We start from the raw sequence: 22,432 nt of genomic DNA, 5'->3' as shown, positions 1-22,432 counted from the left end.
TATAATAATTCTTTTCCACAAACAGGAAATAATAGTAGAACGTAAATCTCAACAAAAATAAACCAAAATATATGTATTGTTGTGTAAACCTTAAGTACTGTCCTGCCATCTAGTGGCGTTTATCGTAAACTAAGAGACAGCTAAGAAGTAGAAGCGTTGAACGTAGTGAAGCTTCACTTAGTTCGACTATCCTCCACTAGATGACGCTAACAGCAGTTTGTTAATGTTTTAGACGAATTTAGCTTTGATGCGATGTTTATGCTTCGGAGAAAAATAATTTTAAACATAACTTTATCTAAGTGCTATTAAGATAAAAGTTAGGTATAAAAATCATTGTATGTTAAATTATTTAACTTAAATACTGACTCTATCAGAAAAAAAACTCCGTTCAATAAAAGTCAACTTGAAATAACAGATAAAACCTACTTAAAGTAAGAAAAAAAATCTTGCGTCTCTTTTGCAAAAAAAAAAAACATTCGATCTTTAAGATTATTTTTTTATATTATCATATATTATAGACGGAAATACAAATCTCCACAAGATATTATCGGCCACCCAGCCGGCCACAGCTGGTCATTGCCACATCCTTACGGTTTCCTCACCAATCGATTCTCCCATAGGATAAAACCCATAAATTATAGTAACACGTGCCTGGAACGGACGTGGACTAATAATAGTTTTATTTAAAACTGAAATAGATTAACTGATAGATTCATCGCGGCCATTCTTTGCTGTTATGATTTCTGTAGCATTGTCGGGCTAATGTTTTGCCTGTGTTGCCAGTTTTTAGGGTGAAACTGGATTGGATTTGTTGAATGCAGCATTGCATAGTAAAATTAAAAAGAAGAAACATATTCACGTGTGTTTTGATGAAAGTATTATTGTAAAATTTTATTTGGTATGTATGGTGACAACACTTAGAAACACTGGGCTAGTCAATGTAAGATAACGTTTGAAATAATTTTATTTTAATTTTATTGGTTACTGTTGTGCTAATTATTTATTTCTGTTGTTTACAGGTAAGTACATCATCCGTGCATTCTATAGACGGCCTTAACCACGAGTAAGTCTTTATAAAAAAAAGAAAAAAGAAAAAGGTGAAGTTGACATTTTTTTTTCGATAATGTAACTTAAACTCAGAGTCGATTTGATCGGCACGAATTCTAGAAGAAATAACACTACATAGGAGAACAGGTAATTTAAGTTACACCAATCTTTCAAAAAGAGTTAAATAAACTTATCAAGCAATCAAGCTATCAAATTGACTTTATAACCCCTATACTTAACTTATTACTCAAAACTAGCTTGTGCCCGCGACTTCGTCCGCGTGGAATAGTGACTTCCGGCAGAAAAGTATAGATAGCTGTGTCCGCGACTCCGTCAGCGTGTAACTCCTTGTGTATTAAGTTAATGTATTGGTAATATTTATTATTATTATTTATATTGGTAATATTGTTTAGATCACGTTCACATAAGGCTTAACCCTTTATAAGACACAGAACTTAAAAATATTTATAGCTTTTAAACTTTATAATAATGTGTTAAGGTTCAAATTCTGGTGGCAATATAAGTACCACTGCCTTATAAAGGTAAGGTAAAGGTACCTATAAAACGAAAATACTTTAGTGCAAAGCTTCCGGGTAAACTATATTGAAAGTTGACCCGTCCGGCACGTGAACATAAAGACTTTTAGAACTGCTAACACGGGAAAGAGCAACATACAACTGACCATGTGAGAAACAACTGACACTGAGATCTACTCCAGCAACACGAAAAGTCTGCCCTTGAGCCTTGTTAATTGTCATTGCATAACACACCGATACTGGGAATTGCGTCCTTTTAAATTGGAATGGAAAATTATTTGGTATTAAGGGTATTCTGGGAATAAAGACGGTTTCTCCTGCACCGCAACCTGTTAAAATTTGAGCCTCGATTATATTTTGTTGCAACTGGGTTACTTTTAGTCGAGTTCCATTGCAAAGTTGTGGTGGTTTTAAATTTCGGAGCATAATAATCGGTATCCCAATTTTTAAACAAATTTCATGAGAGGGAAGTCCGGGCATATTTAAAGAATTTAAAAATTCTATCGGGTAATTAGTGGCTTCTTGTTCATCGACCATTCTATTTATTGATCTATAAACTTTGCTTTCCCCCTGTATATTCGACAGTATTTTGTTATTGATCTCAGATGCCTGGTCATTGCGAGGAGTTAAAATAGATCTTTCGCATAGCCAAGAATTGTCCCTATTTAATATATTTGTTACGTCACCGTAAACCGACGATATAAGATGTGGTTGAGATTGCACCATACAACATAATTCAGGCGTCAGTATAAGTTTTCCTTGGTGTAGTTGTGGATAGGTACCTTCACCAATCTTTAATAATGTGTCAGAAAATTGACTATCATCCGGGTTATCTCCAGTTCTCACTCGCATATTTATAGTCAAATGCACCGATTGTATATCTCGCCATAAATAAGAGCTTTTCAGGCAAGCCCTAACCTCATCAGCTCGGGTTCCCCGTGGTATTACCGGTAAGGTTTGTCGGAAATCACCACAAAATAAAACCGTGATACCGCCCATTGGTCGATCATTTTGTCTTATATCCCTTAAAGTTCTGTCTACCGCTTCTACTCCTTTTCGATGGGCCATCGTGCATTCATCCCATATGATTAAACTACACTCGCGTAATACCTTAGCTTTGTCGCTATTTCTTGAAATACTACAGGTTGGATTTTCCGTGCGATCTAAATCAATTGGTATTTTAAACATACTGTGAGCAGTTTTACCTCCTGGTAGCAATGTTGCAGCTATCCCTGATGAAGCTACGGCAAGAGCAATTTTACGTTGATTTCGAACATAAGCCAATATTAATTTAGTCAAAAAGGTTTTTCCAGTTCCTCCAGGTGCATCTAAAAACCATATTGTTCCCAAATTATTTTGAACACTATTGCACACGCGGTCATAAACTGAACGTTGTTCTGCAGTCATCATTGGGACACCGTTTTCTAATGTTGTCAGCAGTTCCGTTAAATTGTAACCAATCTCTGCGGAATATTCCCTATTAGTTACCTCTCCGACTGAGGTTGGTGTTGGCAAACCATATTCACAGAGTGATTTACCGCCTACTACTGTTAAGTCATCCTGAAGAGCTAATAAGCACTGATTTATGGCAAGATCACGGAAATTATCATTAGTTGTGCCTTCATCATTGTTAGGTATATTTCTAAGAAAGTCTTCTGAAAATTTTTCTTTATATTTTTCCCATAATGTTACAGCATCTGACAAATTACAAAATGTGAGTAATGTTACAAATAAATGGCGTAACCGTCGTGGATTATCACTAACACAGGATTCTGCTAAAGCGTCATCCCAATGCTGATCATTTTCAAGCAAATGACGCGCTTGGCAAGCTGCTTGATAAGTGGGATAAACAACATCGTCTACTTTTCTCAAATCTATAAATGAGGTTGGTCCTCGCACGGTATGTAATAATAATCGCAAATAGAAACACTCAGCGTTGTTAGGATGAACGGTGTACACTCTACCAAGAACATGTTCTTTAAAAATACCTGACTCGCCATCTACAGGCCTGCCACGGCGTCTTCGATTAAAGACACCCCGTTGCTTATCGTAGGTATAATACGATGGAACTTCCTCATACAAAAGAGATTTTGCAAAATCATCAGTTTGGCAAAGTCGAAAGAATGCTAATAAACTTGTTTGTCTAGGGTTCTCTAACCGTTCTGTGACATTTTCGGCGTTGAAATATATACGTTGGCCGCCTTCAAGATGAACATCCAGATAAGTCACAGGTGGATATCTTTCGTGAATGTTGAAACTTAAGATCCGCCACACAGCTTCTGAAGAACTTATATATCTGCCTGACTGAAATCTTGTAACTTCATCATGTTCATTTCTCAAAGCAAATGTAGCTTGGTCACTGCCCTTATTAATATACTTACAAATATATTTTATTGACTCTACACTATTACACATTTCAACATTTATGTGAGCTTGAAATGCTCTGGACAACATAGGAGAATACGGAACGACCCACCTATTATCTAAAGTAACTTGTTGTCCAGACACTCGCTTTTCAACAGTAAAACCATCATTATCTCTTGAACGGCGACGATATAATGGGTATCCATCATGTCCTGTTACAGTGCCATCCACTAAGGCTTTTGGATATCTTTTAGTGCAACGACCGTCTTGCATGCAAGGAGAATTCCCGTTAAACGAACCACATGGACCATGTATCATATGAGTTTTAACAATGTCGTATAACACGGGATCTGCAATCGGACTTGGAATTTCAGCACTGATTAAACTGTCTACATCATTAGGTCGAACCTTATCTTTTAACCAAAGCAGGATATGTGCGTGAGGTAAGCCGCGTTTTTGTCATTCAATACTATACATATAACACAATACTTCTCCAAAAATTTTATCTTTGGTAAGTAGATCTATCATTGATTTTAATTTTAAATGAAAAACTCTTGCTATGATATCATGGCGGTCATGCGGTGCTTGACCCTCAAGAAGCTCCCGAGTAATTTCATCCCACTTAGGATTGGTAGTTACAGTAATAAATAAGTCGGGACGTCCATATTTTCTTACGTAACAAAAAGCATCTTGAGTACGTTCGTGCATGTATCGTGGACCACCAGTAAAAGAAGAGGGCAAAATAACTAAACGACCCATATTCACCGTATCGTTATCTTGCTGCATGGCGTCGCGAAGGTGCACGTATTCTTCAACGCGCAGCTGCCTTTGATTAGATCGTATATAAACTAATCTTTCGGTTTCAATTTTTGCGTACATGTCTACAATAAACTGATTGAATAAGCCACGAAAACGTTGAAAGTATACAAACCTATTCCGTCTTACTTGCAAGTGGTAACAGTAAAATTGAAGGCATGAAATCTTTTTATTATAATTAGGTGCGCCTGTACGCGGATCAGTTTGGTATAAAGCAAAATTATAACCATCTTCCCCTCGACAGTATATCAAAGGATATTGCAAACTGTCGTAAGCCCTGTGGGTTTCATAAATACGTTGCAAACGATTATCTCTGGAACGGATAACGATATCACGCCTATCACATTCCTGGTCGACCAATACCACAGCAACTTCATTCGTGGATGGAGCATTATAACGCCCAGGGTGTTCCTGAGTTGGACGCCTATCGGCATTTATAACAATTTTATAATTGTTATCATCATCCCGAGGAAGAGCTTCTAATGCCGATTTAAAACTGCATACATACGAATTAACCTGATGCAACATGTTCTGAAGTTGTGATATGAGTTCAGTATTTAAATTCGGGAAATATTGATTTCTTATATTCGACTGTTCGTTGTAGTCGGATACAAAATATATTTGAAGAAACTTAGGTTGGTTTTCAGGCAAAAGGGATCCTATCAAATGGTAAACCTGACCTTGTATCTTAAAAGTAGGCATGAAATGACCTTCTGAGATTTGTTGAGCGCCAAAGGATGTCATTTGAAATGCACTATTATAAGTGCGAATATTATCTAAAAACTGTTTAGATTGTATATGTTCCCCTAAAAGTAGTGATTTCAAAGGTTCCGGTGGGTCTTCGAATGAAGGCAAATTTATTTTACCTGTAGAACAACAGAAACCAGCTGACTCCTTACTCCACTTTGAAGCATTACAAAAACGACATACCACGTTCATATCGCCTATTACAGAAGATGATCCATAATCAATTGTGAGGTTATAAGCAAACCCACTTTTATATTTGTCGGACCAAGCCACCGAATTTCTAGATTGATCTTCTATGTGTACATCTAAGTTATTAAGGCTATGTCGAAATCTGTCTGCAGTAAGACGGGCCTCTCGCTGTTCGTCCGTTTCAAGAGACCGAATATTTTCGATTCTTAATCTTTCATTAGACAAACTTACTGATCGTTCTTGTCTCAAAGAATTATAATATTCGCGTACCGACTCTAGTCGTTGTTCATGCTCATGTGCGTCTTCGAGAGATCGAATAACATTATGGTGCACCCTATCATTTGTCAAACGGTCTTCATATTGAGTTAAAGTTTCAGATTCTCGAGATAAAATATGACGTTCGCGGTCAGCTGTGAGACGCAATTCCCTCTCAGTGTAGGTTTCTGACTCGCGAGACAATATATGACGTTCGCGGTCAGCTGTGAGACGCAATTCCCTCTCAGTGTAGGTTTCTGACTCGCGAGACAATATATGACGTTCGCGGTCAGCTGTGAGACGCAATTCCCTCTCAGTGTAGGTTTCTGACTCGCGAGACAATATATGACGTTCGCGGTCAGCTGTGAGACGCAATTCCCTCTCAGTGTAGGTTTCTGACTCGCGAGACAATATATGACGTTCGCGGTCAGCTGTGAGACGCAATTCTCTGTCAGTGAAGGTTTCTGACTCGCGAGACAATATATGACGTTCGCGGTCAGCTGTGAGACGCAATTCCCTCTCAGTGTAGGTTTCTGACTCGCGAGACAATGTATGCCGTTCGCGGTCAGCAGTGAGACGCAATTCTCGTTGTGACGCAGTTTCAGCATCTCGGGATAACACATGTTGTTCTCGGTCAATGGTAAGCCTCAGCTCTCGTTGAGAAGAGCTTTGAGACGCCCGTGATGTAGCTCGTCTCGCTCTGTCAGCTGCTAATCGCATCTCTCTCTCTGGAGAGCTTTCATTGGCTCGAGAGGTTGAGGCACTAACTCTCATAGAGTTTAACCGATGTGCTCTTTCCTCTGCCGATTCTTGAGAACGCGCATTTCTCATCCTTTTAGCATCTCTCGAATTTCGAGATAAAGATGGTCGTTTTTTAGGTGGCATTGTGTATTTTTAATCGACGGTAACTGAAGCTACCTTACACTTACAATTATATATAGTTATTATGTAATAATTACGAAAATAAACTATTAATACAATTAAACACTACCAAAATAACTAATATAATAATAACGAAAATAAACTATTAATATAATTAAACACTACCAATTACGAAAATAAACTATTAATTTAATTAAACACTACCAATTACGAAAATAAACTATTAATTTAATTAAACACTACCAAATTACGAAAATAAACTATTAATACAATTAAACACTACCAAAATAAATAATATAAAAATTACGAAAATAAACTATTAATATAATTAAACACTACCAATTACGAAAATAAACTATTAATACAATTAAACACTACCAAAATAACTAAAAGGTGTACTACTACTAATACTATTAATCTAATACCTATTATATAAACTAACAACAAAACAATTCTAAAAATAAACTATTCAAAGACTAAAAGTCGTGCTGATAAGCACGGTTTGCAAATAACAATTATTGATTGTCAATAAGGTCGAACAGTCTGAACGTCTATTCGCATCAACAGCCAAATATTGTATGACGCTCGAGCGCGGACCCCCCGCCTTTTTATACCTCCCGCCACGACGCGCGTCGAGCGCGGCAACCGATACACAAAAATAATCCTTATAGCATGACTCTGTATTCACGCGCGATTTCTTATTATTTCATGTATAACTTTGGTGTTTCTACACCGATTTACATGATTCTTTTTTTATTGAATAGGTAATAATGTTAACTTTTTTAATTGGGGATGAGTGATAGTGTTGTAAACGTTAGAGTAGACAAATACAATCAGAAATCTCCGAATTGCTAAGCTATCGGGAGTTTCACGTGTTATTGTGAGTCAACCATAAAAGTTAGACATATGCTGTCGAGGAATATTTTTTATATAATTTTAGGGAGAATATTTCCGTCATACATGATTTCTATGTAGCTTTAACCTATAAGCCTGCACACGTGACGGAAGCTTAAAAAATGGAGTAACTTACCCCGTTTTCCCAATATTTCCCTTCACTGCTCTGCTCCTATTGGTCGTAGCGTAATGAAAAGTATACTATAACCTGCCCAAGAGTATGAAGAATAATTGTGCCAAATTTCGTTAAAATCCGTCGAGTAGTTTTTGTTTCTATAACGAATATACAGACAGACAGACAGACAGACAGACAGACAGACAGACAGACAGACAGACAAAAATTTTACTGATTGCATTTTTGGCATCAGTAGCGATCCCTAACCACCCCTTGATAGTTATTTTTTAAATATATTTTATGTACAGAATTGACCTCTCTACAGATTTATTATAAGTATAGATAATTATACCTACAATAGCATGCAGTAAAAGTGATCGGATGATGCGGGCGACACGATATCAAATGGATTTATAAAGTTTATTTGTTTGAGTTATCCCGTATGTAGGTAACCCTTGCATTTAAATTATCTAAATTGTGTTATATTTTATGGAGAGGGTTTAAAAACGATCCCCTTTTGGTGTTGCTGTGGTATATATTACTGTCACAAACATTATGACGACGATGACCCCCGTGGTCGAGTGGCGTATGCACGAGTTTCAAGGTGACGCTAGCTCTGAGGTCCCGGGTTCGATCCCCAGTCGGGTCAATGTAAAAATTCACATTTCTCCATTGTCTCGGGTCTGGGTGTTTGTGGTACCTTCTTTATATCTGAATTACATAAAATAAGTGCTTTAGCAACTTACTTTGGGTTCAGAATAATGTATGTGATGCATTTATTTATTTATTATCTAATCATAAAGCGTCCGACGTCTACTCTAATTTTTTGCTATAAACCGTTGTCTAGGATATTTGACTAAACTTTCATTTTATCACATCATTGTAAAAGGTGGAGATAAAAAGCACTTAAGATTATGAAATGTATGGTAAACAATATTTACTCGGACTGAATTGAAAGATGTCTCCTTTGGTCGTAATTGAAGTCAACAGGATAGAAAATTTCGCGAATAATTCAATTGCGTAGAGCAGAAAGAATCACTGATAAAACAATTATTTATTTCAGTGTTTTGGTACATGCAACTTATGATATCTATAACAATTTTCTTCATAATTGGACGTTAACAAAGGCCATTATTATGATACATGGTGTTGCTAATTTACAATTCAAATTATATAGGCTGGTATTCTAAAAAATAATTGTTTTTCCGTGATATCCAGTATCATGGAACTAGAAAGCATAATATGCAATTTACTTTGAATAAGAAGTATCGTGCATCTGCGATTCGTATCACGTAATGATGGTGCGGGTTCGAGTCTCGGGTAGAGCATAAATATTGATATTATAGTACGCGTCGTTTGTTTCTCTGTTCTGTTTAACAGACACGCTTCATCTGTTTGTTATTAGATATATTTCTTTGTTTTGTAGGTTATAGACCATAATTATAAAAATAAGAAAGTGTTTCTGTATGTCTGTCTTGTTTTTCACTCAATAACTACTCAACTGATTGTAATGAAGTTTGGGATACAGATAGTCTAGGGTCTAAAAAGGACAAGCCATAGACAATGACAAAAAAAGTTAACTTAAATGTAATAGTTTATTTCTATAAACAACAAATTTAGTGTCTCAGATAAACTGTTTTTCCGTATTTTACAATATACACAATAAAAAAATTATATCAAAATTGATATCTATGTCGTTAATAATAATAACTTCGAGATGAAATACATCTACGGACCAAAATAAAAAATCGTTTTAACATTCATATTTAAGTACCTTACTAAGTTCAATCAGATTAGATAGAACTTATAAAGTACTGGCTGCAACGAAAGAGAATAAGCAAAAATGATATAATTTTGCAGGTTTTTTTCTGGAAAAAATTACTCTCACATTATGATAATTGAATCCTCGTATCGCGGGGATTTCACAAACATTCAAATCACATGCTCAATGACACCCAGACACGAGGGACACATCAGGGAACACACAAATGCTTGTCCTACGCGGGGATCCAACCCCCGGACCGCGAGCTCAGTGGTTTGGTGATCTTAACCACTCGGCTATTCGTGAAGCCCGGCTATTCATTGGTGCGAGACGCCGCTCTACATTATATAGTGCTGTCACTCTTCAACAATAACATTACTATGAGATGTGGTTGCAGGTCTGGCAGGCCAGCCCAGACATGTAGTTAGTTAGTATTTAGGGCATTTAAACTAAAGGGTTTACAATCATATTTTAGTACTTTAAAACTTAACAGTAAAACTTTACATTTGATTGTGTGAATTTGCTTAAAAAATCGAATTTATGTTAACCGTCTTTTGTTGCTAACCGTATTTACAATAAAAAGTAAAAAGCACTTAAACTTTATGATATTTGTCTAAGTTATCCGAGTTTTATGTGCATACAGTCCATCCCAATAAAATGTTCACGATTCATCGGATTGGTACATTAATGGTAGACTGTAAAATCTATAGAGTTGCGCACTCGCAGTCACTAAAATTACGTATGTATATTTTTTTTATATAGTAAGGTTTTATACATACTTTGCCAACTAATCTTTGGGCTAAAATTACAATCGTCAGTGAGGCTGACCTAGACGGAGATGTCATGATCATCTGGATTCGTTCTTACCGAACTGATCACCTGCGGCTCATGAGAGAGACAAGTGGAAGAAGTTTGGAAGCCTTTGCCTAGCGGTGTAACGTACCAGGCTAGTAATAATGATTAAAATTTCTGGAAAAATCTTTTTGTTATTCTTCAGCGGTCCGCCGAGTAAGTATTCACTATGAATACCAACATATCTTTAAATTAAGGTATAGTTGTAAAAGCGAGATAGCACACACATTTTGTAGAGCGGTCTCTCTCTCACACCACAGCAACAGGCTCACTTGAAGAGGTAGAAGCCCTCTGTTACGAATCATTACTCTCAAGTCCACCCGTATACCGATGATTGAGATACACGTTTTAAATGCTCATTTAGTTTTATAGCAACTTATACAGGGGGAAGAAATTAATTAACGGTTACAGTCGATAAATTATATTGTTATTACTTTGTTTATTAATGTTGAAAGTTGAGTTGTCTGGAAAAGGTAGATTTAGATTAGAGGTGGTTAGTTTTCGGGTCGTTTTGGGTTGTTTTAATTCACAACACATTTTTTTTTGCTTTTTTGATAGGAGACAATAACTAACACCCCGTCTTAATAGGAGTGTTACCCTTCAAATTTTAGTTACATCTGATAAGGGGTTGGTCTATGGAAAATTTATTATAGACTCCATTTCAGCCTTGTGAAGAAAGATGTGAAAGGAATTTTTGCGAAACCTTTTTTTCGGATGGGAAATCATCGAATGACATCTTCCGCTTTGGTTTGACCGGATGTGAATGTTAGACTTGTACTAATTAAAACCACTCTATGCCCGGGCCACGGTAACCGGACAATACCGCTACCCAGGCAAGCATCAGCCCTTCCGGCGAAACCTGAGATCATGTATCCGTCTATATTCATTATGCGTAAATAGTTAAGTGAATTCAGAATAATTGTGCGAATTCAGTTATAATGTAACTGCGTGTTAATATTTGATATGTTATCTGTGGAATTGATTTAAATAAACACGGGCCGAGGTCTCTTATGGTGACCTCGCCAAATAATCGCAATTTAAGGTATCTTCGTGAATATTTTGCAGGAAATTTGAGTAATACAAAACAGGATACTGAGCAATACAGTACAGAAGCAGCACAGCAGAATACATTGTTAAACGGGATAGGAAAGGAGAACGGCAGATTTCGTACAGCATACATTTATTGTTGTTCTGTAATAGAATTTATACCACTTATTAAGGCAACTGAGCCATTAATTTTTATGTAAGTGTATTATTTTTAGGACTTGGGATTAATGAATAATATCAATAAAAATATTTGTTTCTTCGGAAAGGGAGATTTAATTACTTACTACAATTAAAGGTAGAGCCACTAACAAAACGAATTCTTAAACCTTGTTTCGAGGCATTAAACTCAATTCTCAAGGTCCATTTTATTCATTTGTTTAGATGTAGATTCAACATTTTCTCTCCATCTGAAATCTTTAGTACCCGAGTTAGGAGCATAAATCTTTTAACTCCTTCATCGTAATCTAGATGGCGTTGACTAACCACTTGAGTTGCAGCCGGTTATCTATTCTGTTAAGTGTTGCTCTTGACAGCTGTACAGTCACCCAGGCCCAATGGCACCAATTCAGACAATTTAGAGACGGCATCTGTAATTGTAGCCAATGTAGCTCAATTAATGAATGTTTTTTTAGACGCAGGATAAAAATGAGAATGAATTTCGTATTTAGGCTAATGTGAAGTGAATTTGTTATCATTAAAGATTAATCGAAAGCTATTTTTTTTAATTAATATTTTTCAGTATATTTGTACTTCGTTACTTGTTTTAAATGAATGTAGTTTTTGTCATTAATTGATTTATTAGTTTATTAGTAGATACATTAGTTCCATGCTAATATAATAAAATTGCCTTGTTTATTTTGAAAAAGATTCCGAAGCAATTTTATGAGAATTAAGACTTTTCTTTGTTTTAGGTAGCGCTAATTTTAAACAAAATAACCAAATTATTGTACGAAATTATATCAAGTAGGTATCAAGTATAAGTATCAAGAACTTACATATGATATAAGTAGGTACATTTAGATAATCACATTTTTAATAAAAAACATTTTTTTGTCGACATCTGCTCATACTGCACAGTCTGACACACAGGCCAAGGCTAAATTGATAAAAAACTAATAAAGACTTGTGGACAGCATGACTAGAATCTTTATATCAGTTTTGAACACTAAATATTCTGTATCATATCTGGATTTTCTTTCGATTTAAGGCTTCGTTTTGAAAGCCATTGAAACGACAGGGCCCCAATTCTGCTATTTTACAGTGGCCGATGAATGAATGAAAATTGGCTTAAAATGACATTTTTTGTATTTTTTCCTGCAAAATAATTGAAAATTCAGTACAGAACGGTAAACCCAAGGTCAATACTATTAACTTCCAATTATTGTATTGACAAAATGCTTAAGAGAAAAGGAATAATTTCAATTTTAATCCAATTGCATTCATTCATCGGCCACTGTAAGATAGCAGAATCGTTGCCCTGCACTTTCTTCTTGTTATATACCTGACTCACTAGATCTCATGTTGTCTCATGTTTTCAGAAACTGGGGTTTTCTCCTTTTGGTCGTAGCATGATTTTAATACCAGAAGAAATCCTTGATAAATGGATTAACCAACACACAGCTTGTTTTTATATAGTTAGAGAATAGAAGATTGTTTTGATAAACTGTACGGACGTATTGGATTGTTTAAGATTTTTTCCCATTTTATGTTCCGACTTCATGTGGAGACAAAGGAAATGAAGAATAGGTAAGTTAATTACTCCTTTAAATCTAAGTCATTTTTAGAAATTTCAATATATAACTAGATACAAATATTTTAACATACAGGATCAGATTTATCGCATATTTACATAATGTATGACGTAGTTTCTGTAGCTTACATTGGTAATTATACATCACATACATTGTTAATATAATCATCGTCTTTGTGCGATAGTAAATAGTTTATATCTTCGTCACGACTCACCTTAAGCATTGATACTTTGTTATACATTTTAAAATATTATGAAAACCTGTTCTTTTGCTGCATTGCTATATCTACTTCAGATGAGTAAATATTTTTTTAAACGACGAAACTAGGATTATTTTTAGCTGACAACTAGAAGGATCCAAAATTTCCTGAAATGGGCTTTTAAGGCATCTTTTGATTTTGTTATGTATTTGAATGAGATATCGGTTTATTCTGTCTTTTAACAAATTAAAGCACTTTTCAACAAATTTATTTATTTCCTCTCATACATTTTTTTAGCATTTGATGGCTGTAACGCAAGTCCAAACTTTAACTCTTCAGATGTGACAGTAACCGGTCAAGCATGGGCATCTACGTGGTGACTGGGGCCTCTTTAACCACCCTATTTATATTTATGTTTCTTCAAAACATGCCTAACCTTCTTTCCATCATTGTTTACTTACCTATTAACGTTACTTACTTTCAATAACACGAAATTCCTGACATATCTCTTCAATTTAAGATGAAAGAACCATTTCATTTAGGAAATACCAACTGCTCATAGTCTCATGCACATGCGAACTTCCATACAGAAGGCATTCACAGCTTTCCATTGCTGTCACAAATGATATTGTATCTTAAGATGTAAAGGAATAAGTGTATTTTTGATTGGAGTTGAGTTTGATATACCACATGAATGGGCTTTGTGCTTTTAACTTTGTTCATTCAGTTATGGAGAGTCCATGTTGGTTTGATTTTCAGGATAAAATTTTGTATAAGAATGTTTTAGATAAGTTTTGTTAAAAAATATAAATCTTCTTTCCTGCCTTTATCCCGTTTTATTTGGGGTCCACTCAATACGTCTTTTTCTTCCATTCTATTCTGTCACTAATCGAGATATTACTAATTCCCTTCTCTTTTATCATATAATAGCTACCAGCCTATAAATGTCCCATGCATGTATATCCGTATTACCAAATAATGTAAATGCAAAAGTTAATTCATATTTTAATTTTGAAGACAAAATTCTGTACCACCACTTTTCATGGAAATTGGTATCGATTGCGATTTGATACTCAACAAGGGACACAGACATTTGAGTTCTACCTCAAATAATACAGATTCGGCTAAAACAAAGTAATAATAATAATTAATTGTTTAAAGCCTTTTAAATATGTAAATATGTATATATGTATACCGATGATCGTAATTTTGAGACACAATCGTCATATACTTATATACATTTTACTCTGACTATACTACTACTATGGCCTGATAACATCTATAAAAGATGATTAAAGCTGCATCCGTTTCAGGTGGTTTGGCTTTGGCACTTGCGCTGATGGCTAACAAGGCCTATACGGGAGCGACATCGCCGGTCGCAACGTCCGCAGAGTCACCAGGAACTCTGACTATACAGTTTCGATAAAATGTACAATGTATTTCTATCTATTTTGTTATTAAAATAACAAGAGGAAAAGAAGTTACAATGATCTGGTGATCTGTGTTTAATACTCAGATTCCACATAATACATCTATCTCCTCATGTTTTAGACAATGAAAGCCATTTTTTCAGTACAGCCTTTGAATATGGGAATGTTAAACTTTCTCTTACTAAACATTTTAATAATTTTTAAAGAAAATTGTCCTTCCATCGTTTCGGACATTCATTCAATTGTTTTTGTTTCTTTTTTAATTGTCTATTTTTCTTAAAGGGTATAAGTACCTTAATATCATTGTTAGAAAGTCCGTAGTTTACACTTTTTGTAGTCGTTCGGTAAATAGGCTGTGACCACATTAAAGTGAGTTTAAAGGAAAACCTATTCCATTAAATCGTTTGATGTTTATAGAAAATGGAGCATCTTTATTTTAAAAGTAGAAACTTGGTGTTGCAATTCTTTTTTTATTTTTTTCTCCGAAAGCCGCCGATTCGGCGTTCAATACGTTATAAATGTTGTCATTTTATTGCAATTTCAATATATTATCTCTTATCTTTTGGGTGTATTTATATGTTAATTCTATATTGGAACATCCACTAAGTACAGTTGATCATGGGCTATTATATTTTAGGGGTAAGGACTAAACAAAGCAATTTCGCAACATAGTATTTTAGACAAGTTCTCTCAATAAAACACATGTTTCAAGTTTTACATAGAATTCAATTGTTTCGTGATTATCCTGTTCGGCATAATTTGTCATACTTTTAACGATTTTAACCCTAAAGTATTTAGAATAAAGTTCATTTTGCCTTAACAGTAAATGAGGCGCATTTCGTTGTTTCCAAGTTCTGTACAGGAAAATGTCGTGCAAAACAAAAAGATTTTAAATTCAAATTAATAATGTTGTACATTATACAAATATCGACGTAAGCTATTTCAATCTGAATACCAAAGTCAGTGTTATTTTATTTTGAATCGTTTCACATGAGTTGTTGCTCCACGCGGGATGCACACGACTTTATATCGATACAAATACAGATATAACAGCAATGTATGTATGTTTATGTCTCGGCGCCTGATCTGTCTTATCTATAATGCACATTGCATTTAGTTTTAGTGTAGTTGCGCCACGCATGCTCCGGCCGCCACAGAAATAACGTAGAATATCGGTCACAGACGCGAGCGCAGAATGAACGCATCGAATTAATTGCCGGACGGCGCACCACTATCGTGGTGGACGTGCCGCGAGCGGACGCTTCCGTTACCACATTTAAAAATATTAAAAAAGCGCGCGAACGCAGCTGTCAGTGTCAAAGTCAAATCGCGAAGTATTTTGAAAATTCTTTTGTTTGTGTTTTTTGCTCGTTTGTTTTTTTTTTATTGTGTGAAAGGGTGGTTTCTTGGTAACAGTGATGTTTCACCCAAATTAATCGAAGCAAATATAGTCTGCTATCACAAAGGTCAAATATGCGTTCGTCGTGTATAATTAGGAAAATATTGATAAGCGATCGCGGTCGAGTGCAAATGTCGTCGATATCGTACGCGCGCTCTATACTGTTATGGAGACGTCAAAGCTAAGTTTCGCGGAATCCCGCGTGTTGATTCATACACCGGTTATCGTGCAAGCGCGGCACAATGTGTGAACTAGCAAGTTGGATTCCGAGCGCAGTCGCGGCCACACTGCGCGCCGACACAGCGCCGCCCATCATCGAGTGGCTCTCGAGCATCCGGCTCGCCATCGAGGAGTACGACCCCCTCGTCACCGTCACCCCGCCAGCACCCGAGCCCGACTCCCCCGACAGCAAGTTCGACGAGATCCTCTCCCAGCTCGGCAAGGAGATCTACAAACTCGACGAGTACCAGCGCAACTTGGCTCCCAGCGAGAAAGAAATATCGCTCAGCGTTCTAAACATATTCGACGAATGTTTGGAACGCATGGCGGACGAAAAACAAGCTAAAAACAGTGAGAGTGAATGTGAATCTACCCTATCGGATGTCTCATTCGTGACGAGTACGCCGGCTAGTGTCAAAGTTAATATAAACACGATATTCGACAAGGGCGACGGCACGCCGATACCGCCGCGGCGGGCTCGGCTAAAATCGATTTACGACAATTCGATTTCAGATATGGAATCGAATAACAACGAGAGCGAGTCGTCGAGCGATTCCGAGAGCACTTGCTGGAGCTATAAAGAATGCAGTACGGACGACAATGAAGGCAACCCTTACGCGGCGGTGTGGGCTCACTCGACCGGCTTTCACAACTCGGACGAAATACTACGTCGTGTGTTATCGCAGCACCACGCTACTATATCGCGTCTTTCGTTCGACACGGCGAGCGATTTTATACCTGCTCGGTATTCAGTGTACTCGCTGCACGAGGTGGGAGAATGTAAGGACAGGTGTGTTGACAGTGGCTCAGTAGCGATGACGCCGGACAAGCCGACGGACGACGGCTACGAGCCGGTGCGGGACGCGATCACCGACGAGAACATTTACGAGGAGATCGAGTATGGATATAGTTACACCGACGAGGGCTGCTCCTGTGGTGGTAGTGTTGAAGTGGAAAGTTGTTCTATAAGTGCCAGTTCTGAAGGGGTCGGCAGAGAGAGCCCGCTGTACGCGAACCTACGGGACCACGACGCGTACGCGGTCCCTGCCGACGTCATTCATTGGAAGAACCTTCTTTTGGACCCGTTTTATAATGACGACGAGGAAGACGAAGTAAGTGAATATTCATTTAATGTTAATTAACGGTAGAATAGGCTTATAAAGCGTGGAAAGGCTATCCTTGAGTCTGAATGAAGTCCTGCTTGAATGTTTCATTGAAACTTAATTTAGAACGTAAATTAAGGTTCTGTTTAAGTATTTTCGTATTATTTTAACATTACAATATAGTAATTATTCTTAAAGGCAGTAAACTTTATCAAGACAAGATAATTCTGTCACAAGACACAGATAAACGAAAATATTATATTTTATCAACGATCTTAAATTGCAAACCTTATTTATTTCATAACCATCTTGAAAATAATATATACCTATGAGTAAGGTAGAGATATCTATTCTTTGCATATTGACAATGCCCCTGACGTATTCAAACATAAATTATTACGTGTTTAATAATAACAGGGAACATAGGCTTTGTGAAGATCGGTTTCTAAAGCCTTTCTGATCTCACGTTATTCTGTTATAATAATATATTCTCAAGACTGACGTATTGAACACAATTATTAAAGGCAACTTTTCCGTGCGAATATAAATATGTACATCTATTGATAATACAATATTCTCATGATTTAATCCGACTCTACATAATTATTCTCTTCATTCAGTGATGTTAAGACTTGTAATGTAAACATTCAATGGTCAGTCGTTCGCTGTCGGTAACAGTTAAAATGTTGTTAAAATAGTTTTATGTTTCCTCAAACGAAATACAGTACGTAACCGAACTATTTTGTTGATTATAAGTCATAATAATATGAAAGCTAATGAGGAATAGGTAAGACAAAACTCTACAATTTCGGTTTAATTTTTCTACATTGATTAATTTGTACAGTCGCGAGTAAAAGTAATATTAACTTAATAACATCTTTTAGATTTTATATTATAATATATTTTTCTTGTTAAACAGGTCTATTTTTATTAAATATACCAAATCAGAAACATACCAACACTTTAACAAATAAATTACCTGAAAAATCGATCTCAATAATTTGACTAAGCCACACATAATTTTGTTCATGACTATACCCAATCAGGTAGTAATCAATTTTTACAATAATTAAACCGATTACAAACGAACTATTTTAAATTGAACAAGAACAATTAAAACAGAATTAATTGTCTTAATAGTAAACTTAGATAAAACTGAATACCTACTAGAACTCCGTAAAATTACGACTATCATCGTTTGTTATTCGACTTTCATGGTTCGTTTTACGGTCTGTTAAAGAACTTCCTTGTTTTATATTTGTTTTAATTATCTTTAGGTGTATCGACTAGCTTTTTGCTACCGTAGAGTAGGTTAACCTATAAAACATTGCTCGTTGCAGTCGATTTACACATGACAAGTATATAATGTCTAAACAGCTACAGATCTGTGTACTAGGCACAGGTTAGGAAGTCTACTATTACGTCTTGACGTTAAATTATTATGGCTGTGAAAGCGTAATACACGTTGTAGAGCGGCATCTCTTTTACACACCGTACCACACTTTAAAACGTGGTTATAGGCCTCAGGTAGTTTAAAACAGTAGTGAGGACTCGATATTGCACTTCAAATTAATAAATCCCAAAATATAATTTATCTACCAAAAAATAAAGTTCAAATTCAGTTTCAATAACAAATGAGTGCATCCTACAACGTTATTTATCACACAACTGTCTTATATCTTGTACTATCAATTTCGGAGTCTCATTTTTAATAGATGCAAACTTATGATCAGTTTCAAGTTTATGATTAAGAGCTCATTAATGTATCACCGAAAAGTCATAACATACGACATATAGTTATATTAACATATCAACAATGACACACGGACGTACAATGTCCTAAAAGGATAAAGTGTATTATGTAAATAGTGCGTCACCACCGCTAATGGATACATTATAATTTCTTATGAACATCATTAGTTTTGATGTTAATAATAATGGCCATTAAAATAATGATTACAGTGCCTTTAATTGCTAGTAAAATTATTGTTTAGATCATGAGTATTTTGTTGGGATTACCCGACTAGTTTAGGTAAAAACCGGAGTCCTTAATCATAAACTCTGGCGGCTTTATGGGTCTCCAATAAACTTGTGTGAAACTGTTCTTAAACAATTGAATTTTGACTCAAAAAAATCGAATTAGTCCAAAAATATCGGTTTTGTACTGTTTCTTTTATCACGTATACAAACTATTAAGTCAGTTATTTATAAAAATATAATATTTGTATTATAGTTGCGGTTTTAGACTTTACTTGAGTCTTGAACTTTTCTTTAAAATTACAAGCAGGAATTGCAGGCCAAGAGTCAGCTCTTATACATGGAAAAGAATTATATTCCACCTTATTGGTAGTTTGTACCATCAAACATTAGAATCATCTATTATTAAAAAATCATGTGCACCAAATTGAATCCACATCATATACCTTTTGCGAGATTACGCAATCATGCATTATTAAACAGTCTTCAATTGTTTATTTATCTGTGTATAAGTTCAATGACACCCACGCCATGTTTAAAACAACCTTCAAGTTAAACGTTATTAGTACACCCAAATAAGGGCCAAACCTAGCTTTTGTGTGAAACATTAATCTTCGTTTTTTAATTCCTGTCACGTCGACCTTTGTTTGTGGAACCTATTGAGATAACATACCTCTTTTGTGGTACCGACTTAAGTATACGTTGCTTGAGGGCCTATCATCACGTCTTGAAGACTTTTGTAGTGAAGCAAGATAGGACTACACGGAGCAATTCGGTGTCCCGCTCTCACAAATGATACTCTTAAAGAATCGGATTTAGATTTTCATAAATATTACTTCTTCTGTCTAGTCTAGGCAAGCTATGTTAGGGTTGGCTTCCAAACAAGTTTACATTATCTAGCCAAATATTGTTTTTTTTTAACAAAACCGACTTTCTCATCTCCGTTTACTGGGTAATCAGTCGTTTTTATCGTTAAAGAACACTGTACATTGATTTATCTTAATAGTTTTTACTACAACGGCTCTCTTTCAGACATCTACAAACCATTTGACTGGATAGCCGACAATCTATTGCAAGGCAGGTAATATTGCAATAAGTTATAGACAGCCAAAGATCAACGTGTGACATTAAAAAACGTGCTTTACGATCGAGTGATGTAATATAGTCGCAAATATATTCTCGCCTACATTAACTTACCAAATACGTCTAAAAATGCAACGAATCCAGCTTAAACTTATGTAAAGACATTTAAATAGTAGTTTTTCTAATAATATACGATTAGAACTAGACTAACCTAATAGCACCTCTTAAAGAACTTCAGGTGTGAGAGAGAGATGCCGCTCTACGTGGTGTGATCTGTCCTTCTCCGATGACTGCAATATTTGGTTCAGAATGTTGCGGTCTAGCAGTCAGGATGTCTAATGACCAAGTTTGTGGAATACCCATGCAAGTTACGTCAGTAATTTTTTGTTTATCTGTCAACACCAAACTGAGTTTGTTACAAAATTCACGACACAGTTTTCAGAATTACAAACATCGTTGAGTGAATTTCCACTAAAGAAGAAAGATATATTATAGATAATTCATTTATTTAGATCGTTGGCAGTTGTTTTTATCTAAAATGTTTGTGTTTCTGGTGTGTCCATTGAGGTTAGAAATTGAAGTTTTGATTTGAGTTATTTAATCAACCATTGTTATCATAAATCAGTTGTTTTATTATATTTTCCATTTTGAAAACAATGGGATTGTTTACGAGACACGCTTAGTCTATTTTGGGGAAATAAAAAACACCGTTTGAACTTAGAAAAAGGATATTGACTGCGTATAACTGCAAAAACGGACATACACGCAGGCGAAACTTATAGCAAAAGCATTCATATAAATTCCCAATTTTTATTCGCATGTTGTAGGTGTCATTCATAAGTTTTAAGTGGTCTTGAGTAGTGTTAAGCCATCAAGGCCGACTCACCGGATGTATTCATCACACAGATTAATTAAAGGTGTGATATCAAATGGGAAGCGTTTGTTCTAAAAATCTCCAGTGTTTCAACAAATAAGAATGGCTTGATAAGACATTTAAGGTTTTGTGTAGGCATGTCACATAAGTAGCTGTTTTGATATTAGTTGGGAATCTTTTAAAAGGTTAAAATACTTAGTTTAAGAGTTGACGCATCTTCGTACCCTTTTTGTAGGTAATTTATGTATTGACTGATCTGCTCCTATTGATCATAGGGTAAATGGGCTATATAACACTGAAATAAATTTTCAAATCAAACCATTAGTTTCTGAGATTAGCGCGTTTAAACAAACTCTTCAGCTTTATTATGTTAGTGTAGATTACAAAATACTATTAGTCGTTCTAAAGATTAATTATAGCCTTTTGTCAAACTATGGTTGGCTTTTTGTTTTATAAAATTCATTTGATTGTCAGTTTACCGTCTTTCAAAGGAAGGAATGGAATATTTTACCGTAATAGCCAACTTTCAAAACACTTAAAAATAAAAGCGTATGAGTGAAGGAGACAAATAATAAAAGTCTTTGTTTTTCAAAAAGTTATCTGCACGTATTGAGACAAGATAAACATGAGATAAAGAAAGTATTACAATAGATAATCCTTCAACTGTTATTCAAATAAATACCGAAGCAAAATATATTTAGTAATTAAGAAACAATTAGCGAATTGGACATAATTAACGCATCGTTGACATTTTTAAGAAAAAACTAATTAGGGTTTTTTGTAATTAGTTAATAGAGCCTTAACTACCTAACAATTAATGTTATTATACCTAATAATACAAAGTATTTAAAATGTTTTATTAGTAGACAAGCGGTTGCCCGCGACTTCATC

At 35.5% G+C, this 22,432-nt stretch overlaps 1 protein-coding gene across 3 annotated transcripts in view; it reads left to right on the top strand.

Moving 5' to 3' along the window:
* Positions 1-22,432, top strand: part of LOC113502889 — a 163,050-nt gene that overhangs the window by 85,065 nt on the left and 55,553 nt on the right. The window contains exon 1 of one of the 3 annotated variants that reach the window (XM_026884634.1): positions 15,690-17,616. The exons of the other annotated variants lie outside the window; for them this stretch is intronic. Within the exon in view, the coding sequence (XP_026740435.1) occupies positions 16,528-17,616 (1,089 nt within the window). The 5' untranslated portion in view covers positions 15,690-16,527. Of the gene's footprint in view, positions 1-15,689; positions 17,617-22,432 lie in introns of those variants that run through there. 3 annotated transcript variants of the gene reach the window in all.

The sequence above is a fragment of the Trichoplusia ni genome, chromosome 18, assembly GCF_003590095.1.
Source record: "Trichoplusia ni isolate ovarian cell line Hi5 chromosome 18, tn1, whole genome shotgun sequence".
Lineage (NCBI taxonomy): Eukaryota > Metazoa > Arthropoda > Insecta > Lepidoptera > Noctuidae > Trichoplusia > Trichoplusia ni.
Note: the sequence above shows the minus strand (reverse complement) of the source record. Positions and strands in the feature narration are given on the sequence as shown.